This window comes from Diceros bicornis, chromosome 36 (genome assembly GCF_020826845.1).
Source record: "Diceros bicornis minor isolate mBicDic1 chromosome 36, mDicBic1.mat.cur, whole genome shotgun sequence".
Taxonomy (NCBI): domain Eukaryota; kingdom Metazoa; phylum Chordata; class Mammalia; order Perissodactyla; family Rhinocerotidae; genus Diceros; species Diceros bicornis.
In genome coordinates this window covers 7,693,445-7,719,113 of record NC_080775.1, presented here as the reverse complement: position 1 = coordinate 7,719,113, position 25,669 = coordinate 7,693,445, and the positions used below count along the sequence as shown (strand labels likewise).

At 40.7% G+C, this 25,669-nt stretch overlaps 1 protein-coding gene across 1 annotated transcript in view; it reads left to right on the top strand.

Moving 5' to 3' along the window:
- PRKCQ (protein kinase C theta) overlaps nucleotides 1-25,669 on the top strand; it is a 128,419-nt gene that overhangs the window by 33,303 nt on the left and 69,447 nt on the right. The window contains exons 2-5 of the mRNA XM_058532380.1: nucleotides 10,189-10,315; nucleotides 14,080-14,279; nucleotides 17,639-17,699; nucleotides 25,167-25,329. Of these exons, the coding sequence (XP_058388363.1) occupies nucleotides 10,198-10,315; nucleotides 14,080-14,279; nucleotides 17,639-17,699; nucleotides 25,167-25,329 (542 nt within the window). The 5' untranslated portion in view covers nucleotides 10,189-10,197. The remainder of the gene's footprint in view (nucleotides 1-10,188; nucleotides 10,316-14,079; nucleotides 14,280-17,638; nucleotides 17,700-25,166; nucleotides 25,330-25,669) is intronic.

Genomic DNA, 25,669 nt, shown 5'->3' with positions numbered 1-25,669 from the left:
GAAAAGTCCCATATGATAAGAGCTACCTTTTCCGCCAAACACTGTTGTAAGCATTTCCCATGAATTAATTCATTTCATCCTCATGACAACTCTATGAAGAGGCTCTGTTATTTTCCCCAAGTTGCAGGCACGGAGACATAGTCACAAAGAGATGAGGTTGCTTGTCGAACACTGTGCGGCTGGTAAAAGCTGGCTTTTACACCACGGTGGTCTCGTGTGCACACCTGTGAGCTCATCCACGTGTCCTCCCATTGCTGTGTCTCCATGCCTCTTACACGGCCAGGCCAAGGCCGGAGGATAATGGACTCTGTGTACAGGGACTTCAGCTTCCCGTTCTCAGTCCAGGCGCCCTTCGCCAGGGCGCCTGGGCCCCGGCTCTCATCTGAGGTCCCTGGTTCACGCGGTGTGCTTTTTCTCACTGGGCACCTGCCTGGTAGAAGAAGAACTCTTCCTCCAATGCATTAGGAAGATTACAGAGCACTCTGGGTCTCATTAGAGCTCCTGGGTTGATAAGATGGTAGAAGCACAGAGAAATTATTTCTTTTTCCCCAACTTTATTGAGACATCATTAACAATTAAAAATTGGATATATTTAAGGTGTGCAACTTGATAATTTGATATACATATACATCGTGAAATAATCACCACAATCAAGCTAATTAATATGTCCAACACCTCACCCTTTTCTTTTTTTGTGGTGAAGATTGTCTTTTTTTTTTTTTTTTTGGTGAGGAAGATTCACCCTGAGCTAACCTCTGTGCCAATCTTCCTCTATTTGGTATGTGGATTGCCGCCTCAGCATGTCTGACAAGTGGCGTAGGTCCACACCCGGGATCTGAACCCGAGAACCTCGGCCACTGAAATGGAGCGTGCTGAACTTAAACACTATACAATGGGGCCAGCCCCAAGATTGTCTTTTAAGAGTAAATTTTGACACCATGAACAGAGCCTTAAATTAAATTACTTCCTATCTGAGGCAGCATCCTTGGACTCAGTCAGTGACCACTCTAACTGTGGTTAGAAAATAGTGCCAAGGAGTCTGAGATGCTCCAAGGTTACATGAAGCATTAGCTTTGTTCTAGACTTTGGCCATAGAAATCCTCCCTGATCCCAGTCAGCCATCAGGAATGGCATGAATGGAGAAAGCTCTCAGGTGAGACAGCACACACTGATGACATCCTGGGGAAATTACCCAGGTCAGCAGCCTTGACCTCACCTCCAGAAGACAGCTTAAGTTATTCCAAGAAACTTCAACTGTTTATGTTACCTGCTCCTAACTCTTCAAATGACGGTCATGGGTAGAAGGATAGATCCTCAAACCAGAGGTACTGACAAAGAGGAACACCACCTGAGTACCTAAGGTAATGAGGCAGGTAGGCAGAGAAAGCCTGTGCCAGCGGTTCTGATAGACTCTTTCTAATTAGAGACTGGAAACAATCTATGAGGAACCTCCATGCTTTCACTTCCTCCATGACCTAACCTTACAAGGCATTTTCTAACAAGAGATAATTGACTAGTTGGGATGGAGACACTTAGCAACCAGGGCTGGAATCCAGGTTCTCCCACTTACTGGCTGTGTGACCTTCAGCAAGCTGCTCGCCCACTCAAGCCTTGGGTTTCCTATCTGTAGAATGGAGCTAATTATACCTACTTCATGGGTGTGGTGAGAAAACTGAGTAGTATAAGCTATGTAAAGCTCTTGGCAAAGTCTTGTGAATTGTAGGGAATCCAATAAATAACTCCTCTGGACTATGCTTGTGCTTGGAACAAATGGGGAGACAGACCAAGAGTCAGAGAGATGAAGAAAAATGCCCGCTTGACTGGTAATAAAGACTGGATTGGTGGAGATGGCTGAAGTGTTCAAGCAAAGAGGTTGGTTGTTGTTCACTGGGTCGTAGGCGATGCTGGACAATGGCCACCCTCCCAGGACTGAGGCGGATGGCCCCATCCTGCCTATGGCATGGCAGAGAAGAGAATGGAAAAACATGCTCTCTGCAAGTCAGCAGATTCCCCCAAAAGAGAGGAGGGGGCTGGGCCGGGCAGGCACACTTTCTTTTTCTAAAACTCATCCATCAGATAAATCACTCCTCTTCCCGTGGGGAGCAGGAAAGAATTTCTGAGTGAGGCAGTACATAAGTGAGGTCCTTGAAAGATGAGAAAGATGAAGGATGGCATTTGTGCAGGGGCGGAGGTGCACAGAGCATTGCAAACAGAAGGAATGGCTTGAACAGCCATCGACATGGATAGTTGGAGTGTATTCAGCAGAGAATGCGAGATGGGCTGGGGCTCCTGCTAAGACGTGCTGTGTGGGGAGGGCAAGTCGAAGCCGACACATGGAGTGTTTTAAATAACAGATTGAGAAGTCATGACTTCACTCAGCAGGGACTAGGATGGTTTTCCTGAGTGTTCGTGTAATTTGATCCGAGCTGTGCTTTAGTTGACTCTTTCTTCATGTCCCACATTAAAATTAGTGTCAGAATATTAATAATGTCATCCCAGGTGCTTTGTTTTCTATATTTCAATGTTTCAACACTGTTTTTTTTTTTTTCGTGGGGCAGGGGGGTGTGTTATATTAGCCAGCTCAGGCTGCCATAACAGAAAACCACAGACTGGGTGGCTTAAACAACAGACATTTATTTTCTCACAGTTCTGGGCACTGGAAGCACAAGATCGAGGTGCCGTTGGGGTTGGTTTCTGATGAGGCCTCTCTTCGTGGCGTGTAGACTGCACCTTCCCACCATGTCCTCACATGGAGAAGAGAGAGTGAGCTTGGGTGTCCTTTCCTCTTTTTATAAGGACACCGTCCTATCAGATCAGGGCCCCACCCTCGTGACATCATTTAACCTTCATCACCTCCTGAAAGGCCCCATCTCCAAATATAGTCACATGGGGGCTTAGGGCTCAACATATGGATTTGGGGGGATATAATTCAGACCAATACCATAATTCGGGGGGGGGGGTCTTGTTAATGTTTGCAGGTAGGAGGGCAGCACTGGCTCTGTCAACAAATCTCCCTTCCTCAGTGGTTCTAACAGCTAGTCAAATGCTAGGCTAGAGTTTCCTTTGTCATTGCACCACATACTGGAGGGGTTATTTTATTTTTATTTTATTATTATTTGTGTGTGTGAGGAGGATCAGCCCTGAGCTAACATCTGCCAATCCTCCTCTTTTTTTGCTGAGGAAGACTAGCCCTGGGTTAACATCTGTGCCCATCTTCCTCCACTTTATATGGGACGCCGCCACAGCATGGCTTGCCAAGCAGTGCATCGGTGCGCGCCCAGGATCCGAACCAGAGAACCCTGGGCCGCCACAGCGGAGCGTGCGCACTTAACTGCTTGTGCCACTGGGCCGGCCCCTGGAGGGGTTATTTTAAAATATTATCTTCAGTTCATACTTCTTATTTTGTTTCACTTGTGAGACGCTGTTTGAGGGCAAGAGGCTAATATTTAACCTGACTCTTTTATTATGATACTTTGTAGCAGTCTTAGCAAAAAGATAAAACACTTTCCAACTATGTGATCCTTCACTAGTTCTTTCTCTTGTGCACATTGAGAGACAAGTTATTTTTTATTACAGCTTATTTTGTATATGTTGCTTTTACCTAAGAAACCTTCCTATCTCATCAAGAAATGTAAAAGCTCTAAGTATAGCTTCATTTGCCAACACTTGCCCAAACTGATGTTAAATTTACCGCACTTTTGCTGAGCCGATGCATTTGGAAATGATTGAATGCTTTTTCCCTCATTCTCAAGTTTACTGTTGATTCATTTGTCTTCTCTCTTCTACATGTTAGAGGTTTTGATGTAGCGATGAGCACTGTTCCTTTATTTCTGAAAGAATCTCCCTCTGTCACTGAGACATCTCCAACTAAATTATAGCAATACAGATGCATCCAGATTTTTTAAAATCTAAAGTAGGCTCATTCTTATGTCATTTGCTGCCGAGGAAGAGAATTCTTGATATTTTGCAGCTGATGAGAGTATATCACACTTCTGTTGCTTTCTATGTCTCTGGATTTTTCCCCATCAGGTTTTGTGATGTGGTGGCAATCCTTGACATCACTGTGAAGGTGTATGGCAGGTCTGAATTGTGGCAGGGAAGTCAGTCTAGGTAAATAGATGAGTCAGCGCCCAGGGAGTCAAGAGACCAGACTTCTTGGTTCAGTGCTTGGAAGTGTGTGACCTTAAGCACACCGCTGAGCAATTATCCTTGACCATCGACCTGTATCATAGCTACCTGCTAAAGACAGAGGAGATCACAAGTAAGGTGAAAACACTGAGCTCATAAGAGTGAAGGCTCTTTTTAAATTTAAAGTACATATTATGATATTGCGCAGCTGGAATTGCAAAAGCAGAGAAGACTGGATGGACACACTGATAGTTCATCACGATAAGTGCAGGCACTGAGATGACTCTATTAGACCGTAATAATGCTGTCGGAGAGATATATGTGGGGTTTTATGGGAGCTCGGTGGCGGAGCACAGAGGAAGGTCACATAATTCAGCCCAGATAGGCTCCTAAAAGACTATTTCTCCTTTCTTCTTGTCCCTTTTTGGTACACACCAAAAGTCAAGAAAGTTCATTAGGAAATATATAAGAGTTGCAATAATAATAATAATAGCTAACATTTTTTGAGAGTTTACATGTGCAGCCCTATTCTAAGCACCTCTATGTAATTGCCCATTTCATCCCCTTAGCCCTCTGAGATGAGGAATGGCATCATCACCATTTTCCAAACGAGAAACCAGGCTTGAAGAGGTTAAATGACCCCTACAGCTGAGCTCGTGATGGCATCGATACTCCGCCTGTAACAATGACTGGGACAGTTCCTTTGAATTGACTTCCTCTATAACTGTCTGCTGCCTAATTGGACTGTAGCAAACCCTTGCAAGTAAAAGAAATGCGTGAAGATGAAGAGATTATGTAAAATCTTGCTTTTGAAAATTAAGTCCCTTAGCAAAAAGGCATTGAGCCTCTGCTACATATCCAACAGAGGGACCCACCTTGGAGGAGCATAGACGATCAAGACATGGTCCCTGTTCTCAGAGCCCACAGTCTGGTTTGCGAAGACTGACGCGAACCAGTAAATCTATAAAGCGATACAGAGAATTATGGCCATGTGAGAGCCAGCACTTGGTCTTGTCCCCCACCCCGTGTAGCTGACCTTAATGTCCAAATGAATGTGGTAACAGAGAAAACCTTTGATCACAGCTAGCGTCGAGTAAGTAATCCCACACTTCACTCACTCTAGAGGGGTTTGCTAGAGATATCGCAGGTGAAACCAGAGGGACTTCTGTAGTCTTAAGTCAGTTCCTCTTCTGAGTCTGTGTGGTACCTCAAGGATTAAGTAGGAGAAATCCTGGTGGGGCTCTACTGTGTCCCCCAAATTTGGGAGCTGAGAGCTGGAGACACAAAGACAGAGAATGGGAGCGACAGGATCTGCCCCACTCAGACTTCTGAAATAGCAGAGCTGAGGCAAACAGATATGACAAGTGCTGTCTCAAAATGGACCCAGGGAGCCATGGGGACCTGGAGGGCCGAGTAAATCCCACCATGATGTGCTGCAGGGAGGATGATAGAGGCAGAGCGAAGACAGGCTTCAAAGAGGAGGTAGAGACTGAGCAGGAACTTGAAAGATGAGGAAGTGGGGGTGGGGACGGATGGAGGATGAACTGAAATAGGAGGGCATTCCAGGGAGAGGGGCAGTGTGACTAAAAGCCTAGAGCTACCAAACAACATGACAATTTGGAGAAATCTGCACGATCCTAAGAAAGATACTGTGGCCTGCAGTAGGGAGATTTGACTGGGAATGAGAGGTGACCAGGACTGGATAGAGAGACGGGGTAAGCTGCTGCCATGCCTCAAACAAGAGACAATGCAGAATCTAAGGCCACAGAGACGGAGGGAGAGGAGGTGGGGAAGGAGGAAAGCAAATTGGTTGTGGGGCATGACGTCTGAGCAGAGTGCTAAGCCAGGAGTCATGGCACCAGTCACTGAGCTGGTGAAATAAAAGAAGACAGGACAGTGAGTCACTGGGACTCGGCAGGTGGAGGGTCCCAGGAGCTGGCCAGGGGAGAATTGAATGTGTGATTTTGTTGCTCAGACAGAAGTCTGTAGAGGGACCTGGCCCCTGCGCTGTCAGAAGCAGCCTGGCCGGTCTGTCTTCTACGCACAGTGTTTGTTGTAAACGTTGAGACCATCGTGAATGGCAAGTAAAGAGGAGATTTGTGAGACTTAAATTGCGCAGGAGACTGGGGGAGGACAGACCTGATAGATGCTATTCCAGGGCATGTATTTTTGTACACAAGCAATTCTCCTTTCTATTTTAGCACCAGGGAAATCCCCCTTCTCCCTTACCATCAGCTCTGAGCACAAAAAGCCAGCCCACAAAATCTTTCGTGTTAATTTCTTCCTCGTATGCTTGTTGCACAGCTTCTTGGCTCTTGAGATACACATATATACGTGTGTGCGTGTATATGTGTATATGTGTGTGTGTCTGTTCAAAAAGATTATGGAAATTGACACCCCAAACAGCATTGTATAAAAGTATATGATTCATATTGTCCTTGCCAGTGTCAGGTAAGAACATTTCAAAAATATTTGCTAATTGCACAGGGAAAAGATGATTGTTTTCTATTTTGTGTTTTAAATATTTTAACTCTTCTTATTATTACAGTTTAAATTAAGAGTTGAATATTAATGGATCCTCAAAAAAAATGCATTATCAAATTCTAATGTTTTTTTTCTCAGCTATTTGCACCAAAATGCAAAGTTTCAAAAGAGCTTAAATACTACAGAGTAAAAGCTGTATTGTTGTTTTTTTTTTAAGGCTTTGACGATTTCCCTTTAGTAAATTGAGGTTGCTTTTGATTACTTTAAGATTTTAATTTAATATTTTATTATATGAATTCCCAGTTTCCTAATGTATATCCTTTGTATTTTATCTATATAACCTCTATATTTATAATCCATGCCTCGAAATGCCAAAGCCTTTTTTTTTTATTTTGGTTTTTAAATTATCATATGGTAAAATTGGCCTTTGTTCTTGGTGTATAATTCTAGGAATTTAAGTTTAGATTTCCGTTACCTCTGCCACTATCAGGTTATAGACAGTTTGATCTTCCCCAAAAACTTCCTCAAGCTTACTCTTTATAGACATACTCTGTCCCCTACCCAAACCACCAGTAACCACTCATTTTTTTCTACGTATAGTTTTGTCTTTTCAAGAATGGCACATAAATGCAATTATATAGTTTTATTTTGCATTTCTTAAATTGCTCACAAGGCTGAACATTTTTCCATATAACTAGTGCAACTACGTTGTTTGAATTTGTATAGTTTGTGTCATTACCACTTATTTACTTGGGTCATGGGTAGTGGCTTTTTGCTTTACAAATGTGTATATACTTATTATGTAAGAATGATGCTAACTTATTGTCTGTTACATTTACCATAGATATTTTCCCATTAGATCTTTGCCTTTATGTCTCATTATGTTCTTTAAATGTATCAGACCTTACAAGTAGTAATATCATCTGATCTAGTAATATTGTATTACTCTAGTAATCTAGTCTGATGCCATATTCCTAAATTAAAAAAAAAATAGTAAAAAGGTGCTTAGCATAACATTATTTCTATTATGGAAAAATTGGAAACAGTCTAAATGTGTAACCATAAGACTTTAGTAAGGCAGATCCTGGAGCTGTCCTTCAACAGAATACCATGCAAGAATTAAAAGGATGCTTACAAAGATGATGTCGTAACTTGGACAATTTTTATGGTAAAATGTTACATTAAAGAGTTAAACGTAATCATACACACAGCATGTAAAACAAAAACACAAAACCTGTTAATTAAAACAGACTAGAGACTATACATCAAAATAGTAACAGTGATTTTGCTTTTGTTGGTGGAACTATGAGGTCCTTTTTACCAATTTTGTGTATTTTCTTCATTTCATAATGATCACCTATTACTGTTACAGAAGGGGAAGAAGTTCTGAGTAGCTCAAAAATAAAATGCTACCTTTTGCCTTAAAAACAAACTCCAGAGCTTGAGGCTTTGTTGGACGATGTGTCTGGTTAAGGGCACAAATGCCAGTTCTGTCTTCTAGACGTCAAATGTCAGATCATGTCACTGGGGCTAGATCTTTAGAAAGAGAGGTGGTGGCTTGGCTTCAGACACATGCAGGCATTGGGTAAATTGTCAAAATCCTCAATAGGGCAAGTGAATCTGGTGAAATGGCAAGTGAACCTGGATGGCTTATGAAATAGAAGACAGCTGATGTCTAAGCAAGACCTTCGGGAGGAGAAGGGGTCCCCTGCAGCCTCTTCCATACAGCCCTAGAAACCCTGGCTACCCGAGAGGCTTCTGTCTGTTCCCCAGACAGGTGTCCCCAGGTGTCTTTTGAGCTGCTGTTGCCTCATTCTGAGCCCAGCCTGGAAATAGCAGAGTGACACATCGGTCACTAAAGTTCAGAGTGGTTGTAACTCAGGCTCTATGAGCCAATGATCCCTCCAGGCTCAAATCAAAATGAATTGCTTACCTTTACTTGTATTGAGGAAATCTACAAAAAGCCCTCATGTGGTAAATACTCTCATGAATGAAGATAGTTCTTGGTGGTTTTTCCTCATTAGTGAAGAAATACAGATTTGTCTGAAAGACCTTTGTGGCCCAGGAAAAGGGGGATCTCAAAGAAGTTTTCTCCAGAGAATTCTTCGTTATTAGCCGGGCTGCTGCCCAAGAATTCTAAGCTCAGAGGGTAAAGGGAGCCCCCTAAAGACAAATCTGGAAGTCGTCTAGCTGCCAATTCAATAGTGTGACATATATAGATTGTTTCAGAGACTAAGGACACCCAACAAGTCATGATTATTCCATAACCATATCCTTTAGTTAAACGTGCTAAACTCTGCAGGAAATTGGGACTTTCTTAAGATCCATGAAATTAACAGCAGTTGTCAAGAGCCCCTAATTTGTCTCTCTAGAGGTTCAAAAAATACCCAGAGACTGCCAGCATTCCAGAGGACAGGCGATCGTTGATGGCTCTGCCGGGTTCGGGATTAGGGGCCCAAGATTTCCAGGTCTGTCATTGATTCTCACATCTGGGTTCTATTATTCGAGTAGTTTTCCTCCTTTAAACAAAGGTAGAAAAGACAGCTGATGCTTCGTTCTTGTTATCTTTGGCTTACTTAAGAAAGTTTGGGAAAATTCATGAGGAGAAAGCATTCAAGAAGACAGAAGAAGCAAGGAAGTAACTTTTCCACTAAATTCCAAATGATAGTTTCAGATTAATGGGACCTAATGGAAAAGTAGGTAATAAGAAAGGTGTTTAGTTGAGGCCATGGCCAAACAAGGACAAGGAAGGAATGTCAGATGAAGATCAGACTAGGATCCTGGAATTTGTAGCCAACACTATGATGATTTTCACCTATATCTCTAAGAAAATGTAATTATTAGTTATTTGGTGTTTATGAAGTAATTCATTTATCCTTGCACAATAAAGCACTATTTTATGATGGTCAGTGATTTAGGGTTTTTTAAGTGGTTTATGTTCAAAAGCTTATTTTTACGCATGTGTGTGTATATGTACATACGTGTGTGTCTATACATGCATACACATGTGTATATATCTGAGTGTGAAGAAAGCAGACCTTCTTGAAAATGTCTAAAGTAAATAGAGATCAGCTGCTAAACGTCCAGAGCCAATTCCATCACACACATAAATAGCCCATGTAAGAATTTGGTGGTATCATATTTAACTGGTGTGACTAAAATAGACTCACTCTTTATAAACTCGTTTTCTTATTACTGTATGTAGTTTCCTGGGTACCTACTGGAATAATAGAAGACATAAAATGTTAGAAAATTTCTGCCTTTCTCTGCAACTATTGAACATAACTCCACTAAATTAAGAGTGGAATTATTGTCCTAACTCACGAGGTTGAATAATGCAGACTTCCAGAAAGCCTCTTTCTTTGACAAGTCAGTCTGTGGTTTGGGGTGAGCCCAATAATGTACTTTGCAGAAGGGGAAGTAAAAGCACTAGTTTGAATGGATAGTTGAACCATTCGAGGCTCTGGCTGCCAGTGATAAAGCACTGGTTAAGTGGGGACGGTTAAATATATTATTATTAAAAAAATAATATATTTTTTAGCCGCCAAATAGCATTTGTTTTTTGTCACATTGCAGGGAGCGACCATGTCGCCATTTCTTCGAATTGGTTTGTCCAACTTCGACTGTGGGTCCTGCCAGCCGTGTCAGGGAGAGGCCGTTAACCCTTACTGTGCTGTGCTTGTCAAAGAATATGTTGAATCAGGTAAGCTTGAGTGGGTGTTGGAGGTGGGGGAGGAGGAGGAAGCCTCTGCTATGAACCATGAAGCAAGGCCTTCCAGGATCTTTCTACAATTCAGGAAGCTGATGCCCAGGAAGACTGATGCTGAGGGCATGTGGGCTTAGTGACAGCCTCTGAATAGACCCAGGTCTCCTGCCTCATGCTCTATTTCACTGCACCATTCTTCCACACAAACAGAGGGAACACAGGAAAGGAGAAATGGGTTGAGGACATTGGATGAGGAGTTAATAGGGCAAAAAAATCTACTAGTGAGCTGAAATAGAACATGGGACCTATATTGTTGAGCCTGGTTGTTTTCAATGAATATAGATAGATTGTCTGCATAATCTTACAATCAACTTTAAAGACAGTTTACTGCTTCTTTGGCTAAGCTTAGATGAATGTTACAAAGAATATGTAATTGGCCATTAGAATCCAAATTTCAGAAAACTTACTTTTATGTTTACTAAGACCCTGGATAAGTGAAAGAATAGTCAGGTTTTGTCAAATTTAAATATTTATAGGCAGTCCACGGTGAGGGGGAAAGTGTGACAGTCTTCCAAGTTAGATCATTCAATTAAAATCATCCTATTCTGTTGGGAATCTCTCCACGGTCATTTTAACTGGCTTCCATTCTCCTTAATCCCCACTTCTGTATTTTAAGATGCTTCTAGACTTTCTGAAGGAAAGGTAAGAGGAAGTTTACACCTCCAGGTCTTCCCAGCCTCACTACCTTCCTCTGTGTCCCTACATATACTTGTTTTAGTGGACACTTTGTAGAGAAGGATGAGTACCGCCATCCAGATTTGCAGTAATGATAGGAGCCATTACAGTTCATTTACACAAAAAGTACTTATGGAGTGCCTGCTGTGCACTAGGACAGGAAAAGCGCCTTTGCTTTACAGCTTCCATTCTAGCAGAGGAAGAGAGGCAAGAAACAAAAATATAATATAGTAAGTAATGAGCCTAGTGGTCTAGTGGTTAAGATTCGGTACTCTCACCGTGTGGCACAGGTTCATTTCCCAATTAGGGAATCACACCACCCATCTGTTGGTTGTCAGCTTGTGGTGGCTGTGTGTTGCTGTGATGCTGAAAGCTCTGCCACCAGTATTTCAAATACCTGCAGGGTCATCCATGGTGGACAGGTTTCAAGTGGAGCTTCCAAACTAAGACAGACTAGGAAAAAGGACCTGACTACCCAGTTTTGAAATAAGTGGCCGTGAAAACCCTATGAACAGCAGTGGAGCGTTGTCTGATAGAGCACGGGAAGGTGAGAGGATGGCATGGGAAGACCGGGCAGGGTTCCACTCTGCTGTCCACAGGGGAGCTAGGAGTCGGAATTGACTGGATGACACTAACAACAAAATGATTAGTGCTGTGAAGAAAAACAAGGTGGGGTAAAAGGGAGAGAAAAGGATTGGGGACAGAGAGAAAGAGAAGTGTGTTATTTTATATGGGGTAGTTCTAAAGGCCTCTTGGGGGGTGACATTTACAGATACAAGGGGACCTGATTCAGAAGCTGAGAACCTCCAGCTAGATGTTTCCAGCTCTGAATCCTGGAGTTCCAAATCCTATTCTGTTGGCTTTTCCCTCTCTGAAAAGGCTTGTGCTTTGTGGTTGACTTCAGCCTTCCAGCCGCTGCGAGTCCATCAAAGCTGAGGAGACAGTCTGCATCATCTTGATTTCCTTTCTGCCCAGATTTCTCTCCTGTTTAGTGAAAAGTAAGAGTGGCACTTGCTCCCAATCTAAAACCTTTCAAATGTCACAGAAATCTTTGAAGTGTAAAATGTCTGAGTTTTCAAAGCCGCTTCTGACTTCATGCGTCTCCTGGATCCAGTTCTCTTTGCAACCACAGGTCTCCCTGACATTTGCCTCCTGAGAGCCCTTTTTAAATTTCTTCTTCTTTTTTTGGCCTTGCCTTTGAACTTGGTCTAATCAGCCATGCGGATCAAGTGATCTTGTCAGAAAGGAAGACTTCGTTCTTCCGAAAGGTTGGTCGGTGGAGTTTGGAGATTTTTGTGTTTGATTTTGTTTTGGTTTTGTTCTGAAAAGAAACCACTGTGAACATTATAATTCAAGTGTTATTTCTACAGAATTTAAATACGTTTCAATCTTGGGGTGTGAGGCTGCATTTTCCAAGATGAGTCAACAGAACAGGGACAAATGGCACACAGTGTGTTGGTCTGGGAGCCTTTGAAAATGCTCATGCTCACTGTCATTAGATAGGATCCTGAGTCCTGAGTCACCTAAAAAGGATGATTACAAACCCAGCAACTGAAAGTGTAAAATTGCCTTGGGAATTTCTGTCTTTTGGGGGCATGGAAAATGGTTGAAAAGAATTATGTGTAGGAGAGGTTTCAAGTCTGTGGAAGTAAAATGTTATTATGATCATTAATATTGCCACTGGGGTTTTTTTTTTAAATGTCCAATCTCCAGGGAAATTTCTTTTAAACAAGCCATAAAAGTCTTCTCCTTCTATTCCACCCTTAACATTGTCAGAGTTTGTACCTCTAATAGCCAGGTTTACCTAAAATTTGAAGTTTCCGCTTATTGAAATCCTTGTGTACCTCCCAAATAATAATTTAGCAAATGCTAAATGATTGTGCTGTCGCAGCATTGTTGACTGGAGAGGAAGGGCCCTCAGGAGTCAGAACTGCTTGGTTTCCCTGCTTTAAACAGAATTTTCCCTTTTGCTTTCTCAACATCTCTGAATTGCTAAATCTGCTGCTTATGGTGCTTATTATCACAAGAAACAAACACTCGGATACAGCTGCAGTTTACTGCTTCTGAGATGATTAAAGAATAAATACTACAGAAAATCCAGTATGGATGAGAGATAAGACAACACTACTTAATCCCACTAGTAAACTCTTTCCCAATCCCCTGGTGGTTCTGGGGAGGTTTCCCTCACGCTTTATCAGCCTGACCCTGGGTCTTGCTACTGACCATGCCGAGGACTGCCACCCGCCTGGTGTTCCTCGCTGGCAGGTGTCTGGCCTGCTTCGCTGACTCTAGGCATTAAGAACACCACCTCCCTCTGTTACTTGTTAGCTCTTGCTTAGGGTGCATGGTGCGTGTAAAATGTATCCCCATTTGAGAATCAGAGAGAGAAATACTGACTCATTATATTTTAAAGGTTTTGCCTCTTAGTATATTTATGTCAAATGCAAAAATCTTAAATATCTTCTTAAAGGAGCACTTATTATGAGCCTTAAATTATGCTACTGTGTCTTTCCAGAAGAACACGCAGTGGTTTTGTATTGTCTATTTTTTTACCAGATGCCAGTGAAATTAGGCATGTGTCCACCTTTATAGATTAGCAAAAGAGGATCCTGAAAGGCACAAAAGCGTAAAATGTGTAAAGAATGGGGTCTGGGTCACTCTATCCTACTAAATATTCCAGGCTTAGCCCCTGAGTGCTTTTTATTTGCTCAGGTGTTCACAGTCAAAGTGAAGCGACTAACTATTGACTAAGAAAAGAATATTGCCAGTCCAAGACATTCTCAGATTTTTGTTGCCTAAATTGTCCAGATTGACTCTTAAGTTTCAATACGTGACCTTGCATGTAGACCAGGGATTTCATTCTGTCCTATGTTGTCTCTAATTGTTTCATATGTTATTTTTGCCTTCCCAATGGAATTATATATCCTAGAGAGCAGAGGGAATGGGCGCCACTGTTGTTGAGTTGAATTGAGTTATTTCCTGGAGCTAGCTAAAGGAGTAATGAGAACATATCTTTCTGTTCCTAGAGAATGGGCAAATGTATGTCCAGAAGAAGCCAACTATGTACCCTCCCTGGGACAGCACTTTTGATGCCCATATCAACAAGGGGAGAGTAATGCAGATCATCGTGAAGGGCAAAAATGTGGACCTAATATCCGAAACTACCGTTGAACTCTACTCGCTGGCCGAGAGATGCAGGAAGAACAATGGGAAGACGGAGATATGGGTAAGTATCTGAGCTGTGAGCTTTATTTACAGTGTATGTACCATTAAGTGATAAGTACCATATTAGCGGAAGACTAGCTCAAAATGTCAGTGTCATCCTAAAATAATGATACATCAGCCTTGAGTAAGCAGACTCCCTACCACTTACTCATTGTTGACTTGATAATGACGATGATTATTCATTATGGACTATAGAACGTACTGACATATTCTAATCTCTTTGATTCCTGTGTAAGATGAAGGTCTCTTAAGCTATGAAGAACTGTTATTGATTTATAACTGTCAAAATGTGCTCGGAAATATCACAAATTCCTCCTAACTTTGAAAACTTAACTGTTGTCTGTTTATCAAGATATCACATAGACATCTTGATAAAGATATCTTATAAGATAGAAAAAGTGAAGATAGCTAAATGAAAGGATAGAGCAAATACTCATTCAATGTTTGGTCTTCTCTCTCCGTACTTTGCCAATCCCTATAAATAATTTTTAGCCATAATGGATTCACTTAGTTTACTTTGTACTAAAAAGTACGTCATACACAATCCATGTTACCACACCAGGTTTTTGGAAAACTTAGGTTATAACCATTTTGGTAGCAAGTGTTTAGAAATGTTAAAGGGAAGAGTAAAATACAAAAGCATAAAAAATTCTAATGAAAATTTCTGGGGTCCACAAAATGAAAAAACATATACCAGTAAAAACTGCTTTTAGGGACCAGCTGGGTGGCGTGGCGATTAAGTTTGCATGCTCCTCTTCAGTGGCCCGGGGTTCACGGGTGTGGATCCCAGGCGTGGACCTACACACCACTCATCGAGCCATGCTGTGGCAGTGTCCCATAGAGGAGGATTGGCAGCAGATGTTAGCTCAGGGCCAATCTTCCTCACCAAAAAAAAACCAAAACTGCTTTTAAATGATCTGAAACTCAGAAAATGTTTATATCATTTATGGAAAAGGAGAGAATCTTTCCTTTCTGCTTCTTATTTCCTGTAACTCAGATTTTTAACAACTCCACCCAAAAGATTTTCAAATCACAGATTTCAAAATGGGAATGATATAAGCCTAAAAACTAGATTTGCATGTCAGTTTTGTATTTTTGACTTCAAAAAAATACATTACTTTTTGGGAAAGTATATATTTACATAAATCTTTGCTTGTGTCACCAAAGTCATCTTTAAAGATAAACACATACCAAGATTTAAAGAAGAAAAATTGCCCACACTTAGATGTGTTCAGATGTGTCTACTGACACATTTCTGCACTCAGCTAGGGGAGAGGATCATAGAAACAGAAGTCCTCTTGGGGAGCTGCTTAGGAAAATAGGATGAGGTTAAATAACTGGACAATGTCACAGGTGTGCAACTTAGTGTGGAAGGGTTTACACAAACCAGGTAAGCGAGGGGGAAAGGCTGTAACTGTGCCTAACCATGGGAGCATGTGGCTGGGCTAGGAGAAAGAAGAGATTAACTAGAGAATCTCCTCCGGTTTTTCCCTCATTCCATTTATTCTCTGCTTTCTGCCTCTATTTTTTTTAAAAAAAGAAGAGTCACAAAATCCCTAATTTTTTAAAGTAGCATGCTATCTGATTTCTTTCTCAATTCGTGGAGGGATAACTAAGTTGTTAATCCTTTTGTTAGGCTTCCCTGATGACCAGGTGGCCTTTCTATTCTTAGCTCTTCAAGTTGCATTTGATTTCTTGCCTAGGCTTTTTCTGGTTTTGTTCTTATCAGACTTTTCACTTTTTTGCATTCTAGGGTTATTTAGACATAAGCACTTGGTAGCCTCAGATCCTCATTTGACTAGCAACCATTTAACATTTTCCAGCTTTTTTTTTCCCAAGGTCATTTCTTAGTTTACTTTTATTTATAGTGTGTAAGGGCCAACAGGTTGTTTGGGACTTATATTTTCCCTTCTATTGAAATCTGCTTTCTTAAAATTAATTTCTCTATTTAAAAATTATTATTTTCTGAAATTTGCCTTTCACCTACGCAGACACCGTCCAGTTTCTAAACACCACACTGTGACTCGCCCTCTGCTCTCCCTGGGTTTTAACAGTTTGAGTGGTTATCGAGTATTTACTCTCAAAAATGTGACAGAATTTGACTTTCTATGGATATTGTTTTTCCAGCAGTGGAGGTTTAATTTCCTCCACCACCACTAAGTCCTGAATATTGATACCTTTGTGGTCATCTTTGTGGTCACAGTTTTCCCCACTTCGTTGGGGAATGAGTCCCTTATCTCTCGTTCTTCTAGTTCTATTTTGCTTCGATCTTTACTATTTATTCCCCAAACTGGAGAACAATGGTGTATATACGTCATGTCAAAAGCACTTCTCTTCATTAATCTATTTAAGCTGGCATGAGAATTTATAGTTGACCAAGCAGTGCAAGCTTATTTTATCATAAAATTCTCATAGTAGTGAAACTGTGACATAAGTATTGCTGTTATGTCAGTTTTTCAGAGATCTTTGAGGGTGAGTGACTTGCACAAGGTCACACAGCCAGTAAATTATTTAGCCACAATTCACATTCAACCCTGGGTTCCACCTGATACTTCTTACCATTTATCAGTTATTCTAGTTACCCATGGATGTAATGATCAATAATAAGCTTCAGTCACCTTCTTATTCTTTTTGGCATATTAACGATACAGTGTTACGGTTTCGTACATTAGCAATAGTGCTCAGGTTGTCTTAGATTTGCCGTTTTTCCCCTTAGGTCACATCACAGGATATCCTGCATCATCCCTTAAAATGTCACTTTCTTCTGGTCCCCTCTATATAACGATACTGAAATATATTTTTTTCCCTTCTCGGATCAATCTAATTAAAATATCCCTTAGTAGATTATCTAGCACTTTCCAAACAGCCTCTCCTTGTGAAAGAAAAACGTTGCTCCCATTTCATACCTGATTAACCTAGGGCCACGTGGGTAGGCACCCTCAGAGCAGGGTTTATCTTTCCTCCCAAAAGACCTACTTGTTCCCCAAGTGAGCTGGTCCAGTGTCTGCAATTCTTTTGTCGTGATTAAGATCTGAATCTGCCCTGTTACTACTCTTCAGATAAGGAGCAGCGCAGGGCAAGAAAATCAAATCAGATCTGTTCTAGAATTTTGTTTCTTCCTTACGGAAGCTTTGATCTCCAAGTAAAATTAATGAGTTGCTGAGGTGTTTTAATAAGAGAAAGGCTAGCTTCATGGATGCTGTGCTCTCCTGATGATAATATGTCTGAGTAGAGTGACACGGGGCCGTGCTTGGACCCTGCACTGGAAATCTGCCGTCGCCAGACCCACCTGTTATTACGTCATTAAATTCAGCGCTTGTTTCACATTCTGACTGATATTTCTCTCCTTCTCTCAACCAGTTAGAGCTGAAACCTCAAGGCCGAATGCTAATGAACGCAAGATACTTTCTGGAAATGAGTGGCAAGTGACATTTCTTCTTCCTGTTTGGGGATGAGGCGGGCATGTCTCTTCTCCTCATGTGCAACTGATTTTACTTTTGCCATAGCCTAGAAAAGAATTAGGAGAAAATGGAAGACAAGGAATTTTCCTGAGATGCCCAGTGGTGCTCAAATATTAGTTGAAAATACACTCTCTGGGCCAGATAAGCATAGAAATATGAAACATGTGTAGCATCATTTTCTAAATTGTGTGAACTCATATGCCCAGTGCTTTGATGGTCTGTCTTTATTATAGTCTGGGAATTTAATGTAAATATAAAAGGCTCTGTTTTATGTGTCGCTATGTGTATGCCCATTGTCTGTGCATAAATGATGTGATATAAAAAGCTGTCACACCAGCAGCAGAATACAAAATAAATAAGAAACCGATAAATAGTTTCCATAACGCTAGTGGCCAAATACTAACGCTTCAAGTTAGTCACCGCAAATCCTTTTAGGAACAAGGAAGGAAAAAATGCATTGCTAAAGAGTTTCGGTTCTATGTCATATACAGACGTTAGTCACAGAAGGTACATTTCTGAGCAGTGTGCTGGGTGCTGTGACAGCCTGACAGTTCCTTCTGTTGCCTTTATATTCTGTTGTCAAAGTGCTGTTTAAACGAACCGTATGCTACTACTCATAAAATTCCAAATCTCAGAGTGGGTATGTGAACTGACTGATAATAAACCGATATCATTTTTTCCTAAATTAGTTTCACTAGCAAGAAGCAAGTTTTAATTAGAGATTTATGGTGCTTTCTGGGGTTTTGCTTAAGATATACAATTCCTTTGGGTCCAGATTCAAACAAATCATTGGAAAAGCATATTATGAGATAATCAGGGCGACTTGAACACTCACCAGATATTTGATGATATTGAGACATTATTATTAATTTTTTAGGTGTTACAATGATATTGTGGTTATGTTTTTTTTAAGAAGAGACCTTATCTTGAAGATACATACTGAAGTATTTATAGATAAAATAATATGATACCAGGAATTTGCTTCAATATCCATTGGCATGGGGTGGAGGGAGTGGTTGGGGTATATTGAAAGAGAGTGGCCATGGATTGGTAATTGTTGAAGCTGGACTATTGGTACTGGGAAATTGATTACAATATTTCCTCAAATTTTTGTATATATTTGAAATTTCCCATAAAAAAGCTTTTTTTAAAGAAAAATAATTCCTAAGGAGGGAAAAAGATAATCCGAACTCTTCTTCTTTTTCTCATTGAAGCTGTAGATATATAGTATATGTCATTGTACTATTTTTGAGTTGGCAAAATTATATAGAGTGATTGTAGAACAGCTGAATAACTAGGCTTGCATAAAAAATGAAGGTACTGGCCTAAATGGTAATACCAATAGTGTTTAATTCCCTCTTCAAGAGAAAGTACCTCTTCCCATGAGTTCAAAACATGGCCCAATGTAAATTGAAGACAGTCCGCCATCGGAATGCAAGTATTTTTGCTAAATGGTTTAAAGATCACTGCTTTGAAAAACAATTTCATAGACGTTCATCATATTACTACGGAACTTAAATTTTGTCTTAGAATGAGAGTAAATTCGGGTGGGGCAAAAACAATGATATTTCACAAACAATAATTACACAAGCCCAGGAAGTTGTTTTTTAAGAATAAAACTTTGTCGTATTTAAAACATTTATATCTAGACCCAAATTGAGATTCTCTCTCGATTTTTATATATCAAAAAACCCTAATTTTTAACAAGCAATATTATGGAATAATCCAACTAGAAAATTCCTTATTGATGACAGGAAGTATAGGCTATCATTCAATTTTAAGAATGTTTATTATTATATATAAGAAATAGTTTTCTGAAGGATTCGGAAAACCAAAACATGAGTTCTTCCACTCAGGGAAGTTAAACCCAGATTGAAGGGGTGATGCAGATTAAACAGTTAGTGGAGAATGAAATCCTAAACCACATAAATACTGATTAACCAAAAGATCAGTATGGGTTACCTTCATTCCAGAAAATTCCCTACTGCAGGCATTGAAAGATAGGCAGAGTTGAGATTTACAAAGAGGAATAGCCTTCTAGGAGGGAAAAAAAGTAGGCTTGAACAAAAATATGAATGGACAGAGGACTGTGAGAAGACCAGTCTAAGTAGATCAGTGGGCCTCTGCTAAAATCAGAATGAAGAATCAGAGACAGATCTTGGAGGGCTTGGAAGCCAGATAAGAGGAGTGTATAGACTTGGGGAAGTCACCCACAAGGAGTCACTGTTGTGTTGAGCAGGACATGACGTGATGGAAGCAGTGTTTGAGGGAAATTGCTTACAATAGAATGTGGAACAGATGTGGGAAAGAAGACAGGCTGGATGTAGGAGAGTCTATAAAATTTCAGTTATGCAATGGAGAGGTTATGAGAATCTGGTCTAGAGATATGGTTATGGGGATGAAATAAAAGAAGAAGGCCAAAAGAAAAGAAGGTAAGAGCAAGATTTCATGACACGGTAGGTGAAGGGGTAGCCCTATTATCAGTACATAGATGAGGTGCTTCATAATTCTTTATAAATGAAAGTTGAATGAACAGAAAAAATGTTGATGATCTCTCTTAAAATAGCTAGACTGGGAAAATTATCATAGGAGTGGTAGAAATGGGAGATATGGGAAGAGAAGGCAAATGAGTAGGGGATCAGGAATTCAATCTTGGAAAACATTTAAAATGATATCATGTCCCCTGCACCCTTCTTTAGTGGACGCCTCAATTCCTTTCTGCTCTACTGGGAAGTAAATGGCTCATCACTCTCCACACACACATCACTCCATTCTTTCTCTTTTAAAATCCCCGTTCCTTGATTTCTGTGCTGGAATCACTTTTTCTCTTCTTCTTCTGCTCTCTTACTGTCACTTTGGGTGGCTTCGATGTTCACCATCACCATCTTATACCCCCACCTCATCTTTTCACACCTTCCTATACTTTTCTTTATCCTTTCAATAAACCACAATCACCCAACAGGTCATCACTCAGAATTCTCCACCGTCAAGGACTCCGAGTCAGACCTTTCTCTCTCAGAGCTCATCTTCCTCCCCTGTCAGTTCTGCCCTCCCTCATACCCAATAAGTAACAGACCTTACCTTAATCTAGTTTCTCTTTCACAGCCATTTAGTAGCCCACTTCTGGCATTAACTACCTCCCTACCTGGACCCCATGATGTGCACTTGCCAGTATTCCTCTCTCACGAGCGCACTCTTCTGCCACAGATGTTCTGACCTCTAAACCTTGCATTCTCTTCTCTCCTCCAAGGCTTTGCTAGAAAAAGTCATCCAGCTGTGTCCATTACAAACCGATGCTGCTAGATAATGTTCCTATGTTTCAGCCTCATGTGTTTGACCTCTTAGGAGGCCTCTCCAAGTAGATTTTCTACAAGTAATGTAAATTCAGTATGTCCAAAATCACACTTACCATTTTTACCAGTAACTTAATTCCTTTTGTATTCCCTATCTCAATTATAACTCCATCCATCCAGAAACCTGGGAATCATTTTTGTAGCCTCCTTTTCCTTCACCTCCCACATTAATCCATCAATTATTTCTGCCCATGTTGCCTACTCAATGTTTTTCAATTTTATCCTCTGCTTACATCATCATCTCTTCTCGAATCCCAATTTTTCTCCTACGCTGCTGCCAGAATGAACTGTGTAAAGCTCCACTCTGAACATGTCATGCTTTTCTTTGTCCCTTTGCCTTGCTCCCGCCTACAGCCTTTCAGTGTTTGCAAATTATCTACAGGAAAATGTACAAACTGGTCTTATACATACCCATCTTCTGGATGTGACCACTGATGTTTTCTGCTTCCTACTGTACACTCTAGCAATGCTTACATCCTGAGATACTTCTCTCTGTACCCTGGCTCATTCTCTTCCATCTAGAGAGAACACATTTTACTTTTCCCCACCATACTTTCTCCCCCATATAAGTAGGAGTTACTTATCCTTCAGAACCCAGCTCATAAATCATCTCTGCTAGTACCTTCCTCCCCCAACTTTCCTGTCTTTCTCACCTCCCCCTACCTCCACCTGCTTTAGCTGGTGTAGTGTCCTAACTCCATGGTCCCATAGCATCCTGTGAGTACTTCTATTCTGACATTTACTACATTGTCTTTCCTTCTGGACTGTGACTTCCTTACAGGAAAGCAATGGTTGAAGCACATCTTATTTGTCTCTTTGACTCCAGCACCAGGTTGTATGCTAGGTCCACAGGAGGTACCCAATGAATGGTTGTTGAACTATTCAGTTGGACTCACCCTGGCATTTAGAAATTCCTTTTATTTTCTTTTGTTTCCCATACAGTGGCTATTCCAAACATTCCCAAACTCCTCGGTTTCTGAGAGTATCCATTCTTTTCTCACTCTTAGAGGTTGGCCTTGTCCCAGCTGTAACTGGGAGAGGCTCCATCTTCTGTCTCTGCGCTTTAGAATATAGCTGCTTCTTCCTGCATTCTCTCCCTGCTCTTCTGCCTCAGAGAAAGTCCCTCCCTTTCTTGGTCTCCTGCCTCTCATCCTTTGTAGCTCTGCACCACCAAGTGTGCACGCTTTCTGGCATCGTCAACCTTCAACTTTTCCTTCTCTCATTGGCTTCCACCTCATTGCCAAGACATAGTGAATTAAGCCATCTTCTCCAATCTTGAAAAAAGATCTTTTTTTTTTTTACCTTTTTACCTCCATGAGTTTTTCTTTCCTCTCCTTCCCTGACACATTTCTTGAAAAAGTGGTTTATATTTATATAAGTTCCTGTTTCTTCACTACTCTGTCAATTCTTAAGCCCTAAGAGTCTGGGTTATAGTTCAACCAATCTGCTAAATGACTTTCTCCAAGAGTGTGAATCCTCAAAACAAATACCTGTTTCCTAGCCTTCAGTTCCCTTGATCTCTCTAGATCAATCAATGTTGAGAACCCCACATTTTCTTGGCTTGCCCAATGTGATATTATTCAAGTTTCCCTCTTAATTTTTCAGCTGCCACTTCGTGGTCTCTTTTATAATTTCTTTTCCTACCTCCTAAAAAATATGGGTGTGCCTATCTCCAAGTCTGTTCCACACCATCATACACTATTCTTGGTGTGAGTGCCGTGTCTCCCTGACTTGACTGTTAGCCGCTCAAAGTTGGGGGTAACATCTCATATTTCTTTTCAGCATAACAATTTGTTCATAGCCACCCAAGAAACATTTGTGGTTTGATTGACTACAAACAAGTGACAGATTAACCTAAATAAATAGATTAGACACCATTGCTATAAAAGAAATAACCAAACATATAAAAACCAATGAGCTTATTCAAGCCAATAAATAAGTAGAAGAGCAAATTGCTTCAGAAATAAACATAATAAATACCAGAAGAATTCAAAGATTCTGAGATTTTACACATGTATGTTCTTGTAATGATTGAAATGGTTAGAGGACAAAGGAAGTCATAGGAAGGAGCAAGAGAATACATTTCTAGAACTCTCTGACATTTTTAAAAATTTACAGTATTATAGTCTAATTATAGACTATTCTAAATATATATTTATATTTTAATTTATATTTATATATTATATAAATATTTATATAAATATTCGTGTATGTATAGTGTGTACTATTATATCCATGATAGTCTGTGCATTCGACTATATATATAATTTTTAACATAATTATATATGGATAATTTTTTACAATAATACAGATGGGGTTCCCAGAATAATTCACTTCCATATCCTAAATTTGAGAGTAGTTTTATGCTTTATTTATTTCATTTCATGTCATCTGGACCAAAATAGAAATGAGTCAAATCTTGCTGACAAATGACCCACTGCACCAGTCACAAGTTGTAAATAGATCTCCACATTTATACCAGAACTTGTGGAACAAGGCGATTGCCTCATTGACTCTAAATGTAACCCCTCATTCACCAAGCCTAATTTATTTCCAGCCTAGTTTCAAATAAAAATACCTATATTACCTAACCTTAAAGTATTAGGCAAAGCATTATGCCCCATCTGTGGAACTCTTTAGATGGTTACTGGGAATGCTCTTTATCTGGGGTTTGGGGTTGCCATAAAACAGACCTGTGGACCACTGCAGAGAGGACTTGAGTCTTAAAATGTGTCCTGGGCCTTGGCTGGACTCCTAGGGAGAGGTCTCCATCTACACGGTCCCACCTGTGTCTACCTAATGCATTTCTAGCCTGGCCACTATTTGGGATACGGAAAATAAAGTACCTTGGCAGGGATATTTGCCTCAAGTGTGTTGTCACATCTCTGTCACTGCCTAGCCAGAGTGCAAGTAATTTAGTTTAAATATCATTAACTCTTTATATTTGTAAATATAAGCCCCTTATTCTCGCTAAACCTCCATTTTTTGTATTTATAAAAATAAAAGAAATAGAATAAGTAATCAAAGAATCTTCAAGCTGTCACAGAACTACAATTCTAGGAGTTATAATCATTGAACTCATTGTCCTCATTTTAGTGATGATGATCATTTTTGTTATTTCTCTGTTGTTCACCATGCCATCCTCTCTTGCATGCTGGAGTTTTCATCATGCTGTTTAACCAAGACGGCCTTGCTATTGCGTGTTTTCATTGGGCATGGGTTTCAGCCAAGGCATCACTGTTATTCTCAGAATTCTGCCAGCCATTTGGGAAGATGTCATCTGGGCATAGGGCACTGTGCACAGTGACTACCAAAGTACCTTCACCAATATCCATGAGCCCAGGGGGAACTGAAGAAATGTCAATGTGATGGTTTGATGCAGATGACTAGGTAACATCCAGGATTACCTAGACAGTAAAAAAAAATTGCAGCAATTTGTTCATGTCTGGCCCTTTCCACATTGACCATTGACCAGTGTAGTCTGTAGCTGGTGCATCTGGTTTCTGTGGACATCAGGAACCAGAGCATAAACAATTTCCCAAAGTTCTTCTGCCCTCACCCGCAAGTCTGCCAAGCTCCCTCCAGCCTACTGTACTCTGTCTGCACCCAGATGTAAAGCATCTTGGGACCTAAAAAAATGCCGTTCCCAAGCTGCTGTCAGTAACCACATTGTTCTCTAGAATCACAGGTAGAAAAGTACTTGCCACTTCCTGCCTTTTCTGGCTGACTCATCATTGAGTGTGAATAGGAGAGGTTGATAAATACCTTGAAAGTTCTGACCTCTGGTTTTAAAAATTGAAGGATAGATCAGCCCAGGCAAAGAGGAGTGAAGGACTGAGCCAATAATCCAACCTCATTGTTTCAATCCTATAATGATATAACCTATGATAATTCTGTGTTATAGAATTCAGGAAAGAAGCTTAGTATTGTACCAACCTTTATAAGTACTGGGAATCTTATTGGTCTCAATGCTTGTGTAGTTCCTTGTCCATCTCTGTCCCTCACCCATCTCCCCGCCCTCCCCACCCAGCCATATCACAGAACTTCACTTTGTCCCCTATCCTCTTCCTGCAGACACAAAGGACATGAGTGAATTTGAGAATGAAGGTTTCTTTGCCTTGCATCACCGCCGAGGAGCCATCAAACAGGCTAAGGTGCACCACGTCAAGTGCCATGAGTTCACCGCCACCTTCTTCCCACAACCCACGTTTTGCTCTGTCTGCCATGAGTTTGTCTGGTACGTAACTTGGCATTTCCCTCCAAGCATCAGGTTATGCATTTTGTCATATCCTCTTAATCCACCAGGCCTGGCACGCTCCACCTTTGGGGAGTGTGCTGGAGTAAGTACAACGTGAGAGTTTTCAGTGGCCGCACCTGGATTGAGAAGGCCTACAGGGTATGATTGTATAAAATATTTTCATAATGTGGCTTCTGTAGAGCAAGGAAGCCAGTTCCATCAGAAAAAAGTTCCAAGAACTTTCATTTCTGATTAAATGAGAGGCTGCTGGGGGTAAGAGGGGAGGAACAGAAGAGGTAGATATCTTTGTCGTAAGCACAGTTTTACAGACAAAGCTGCC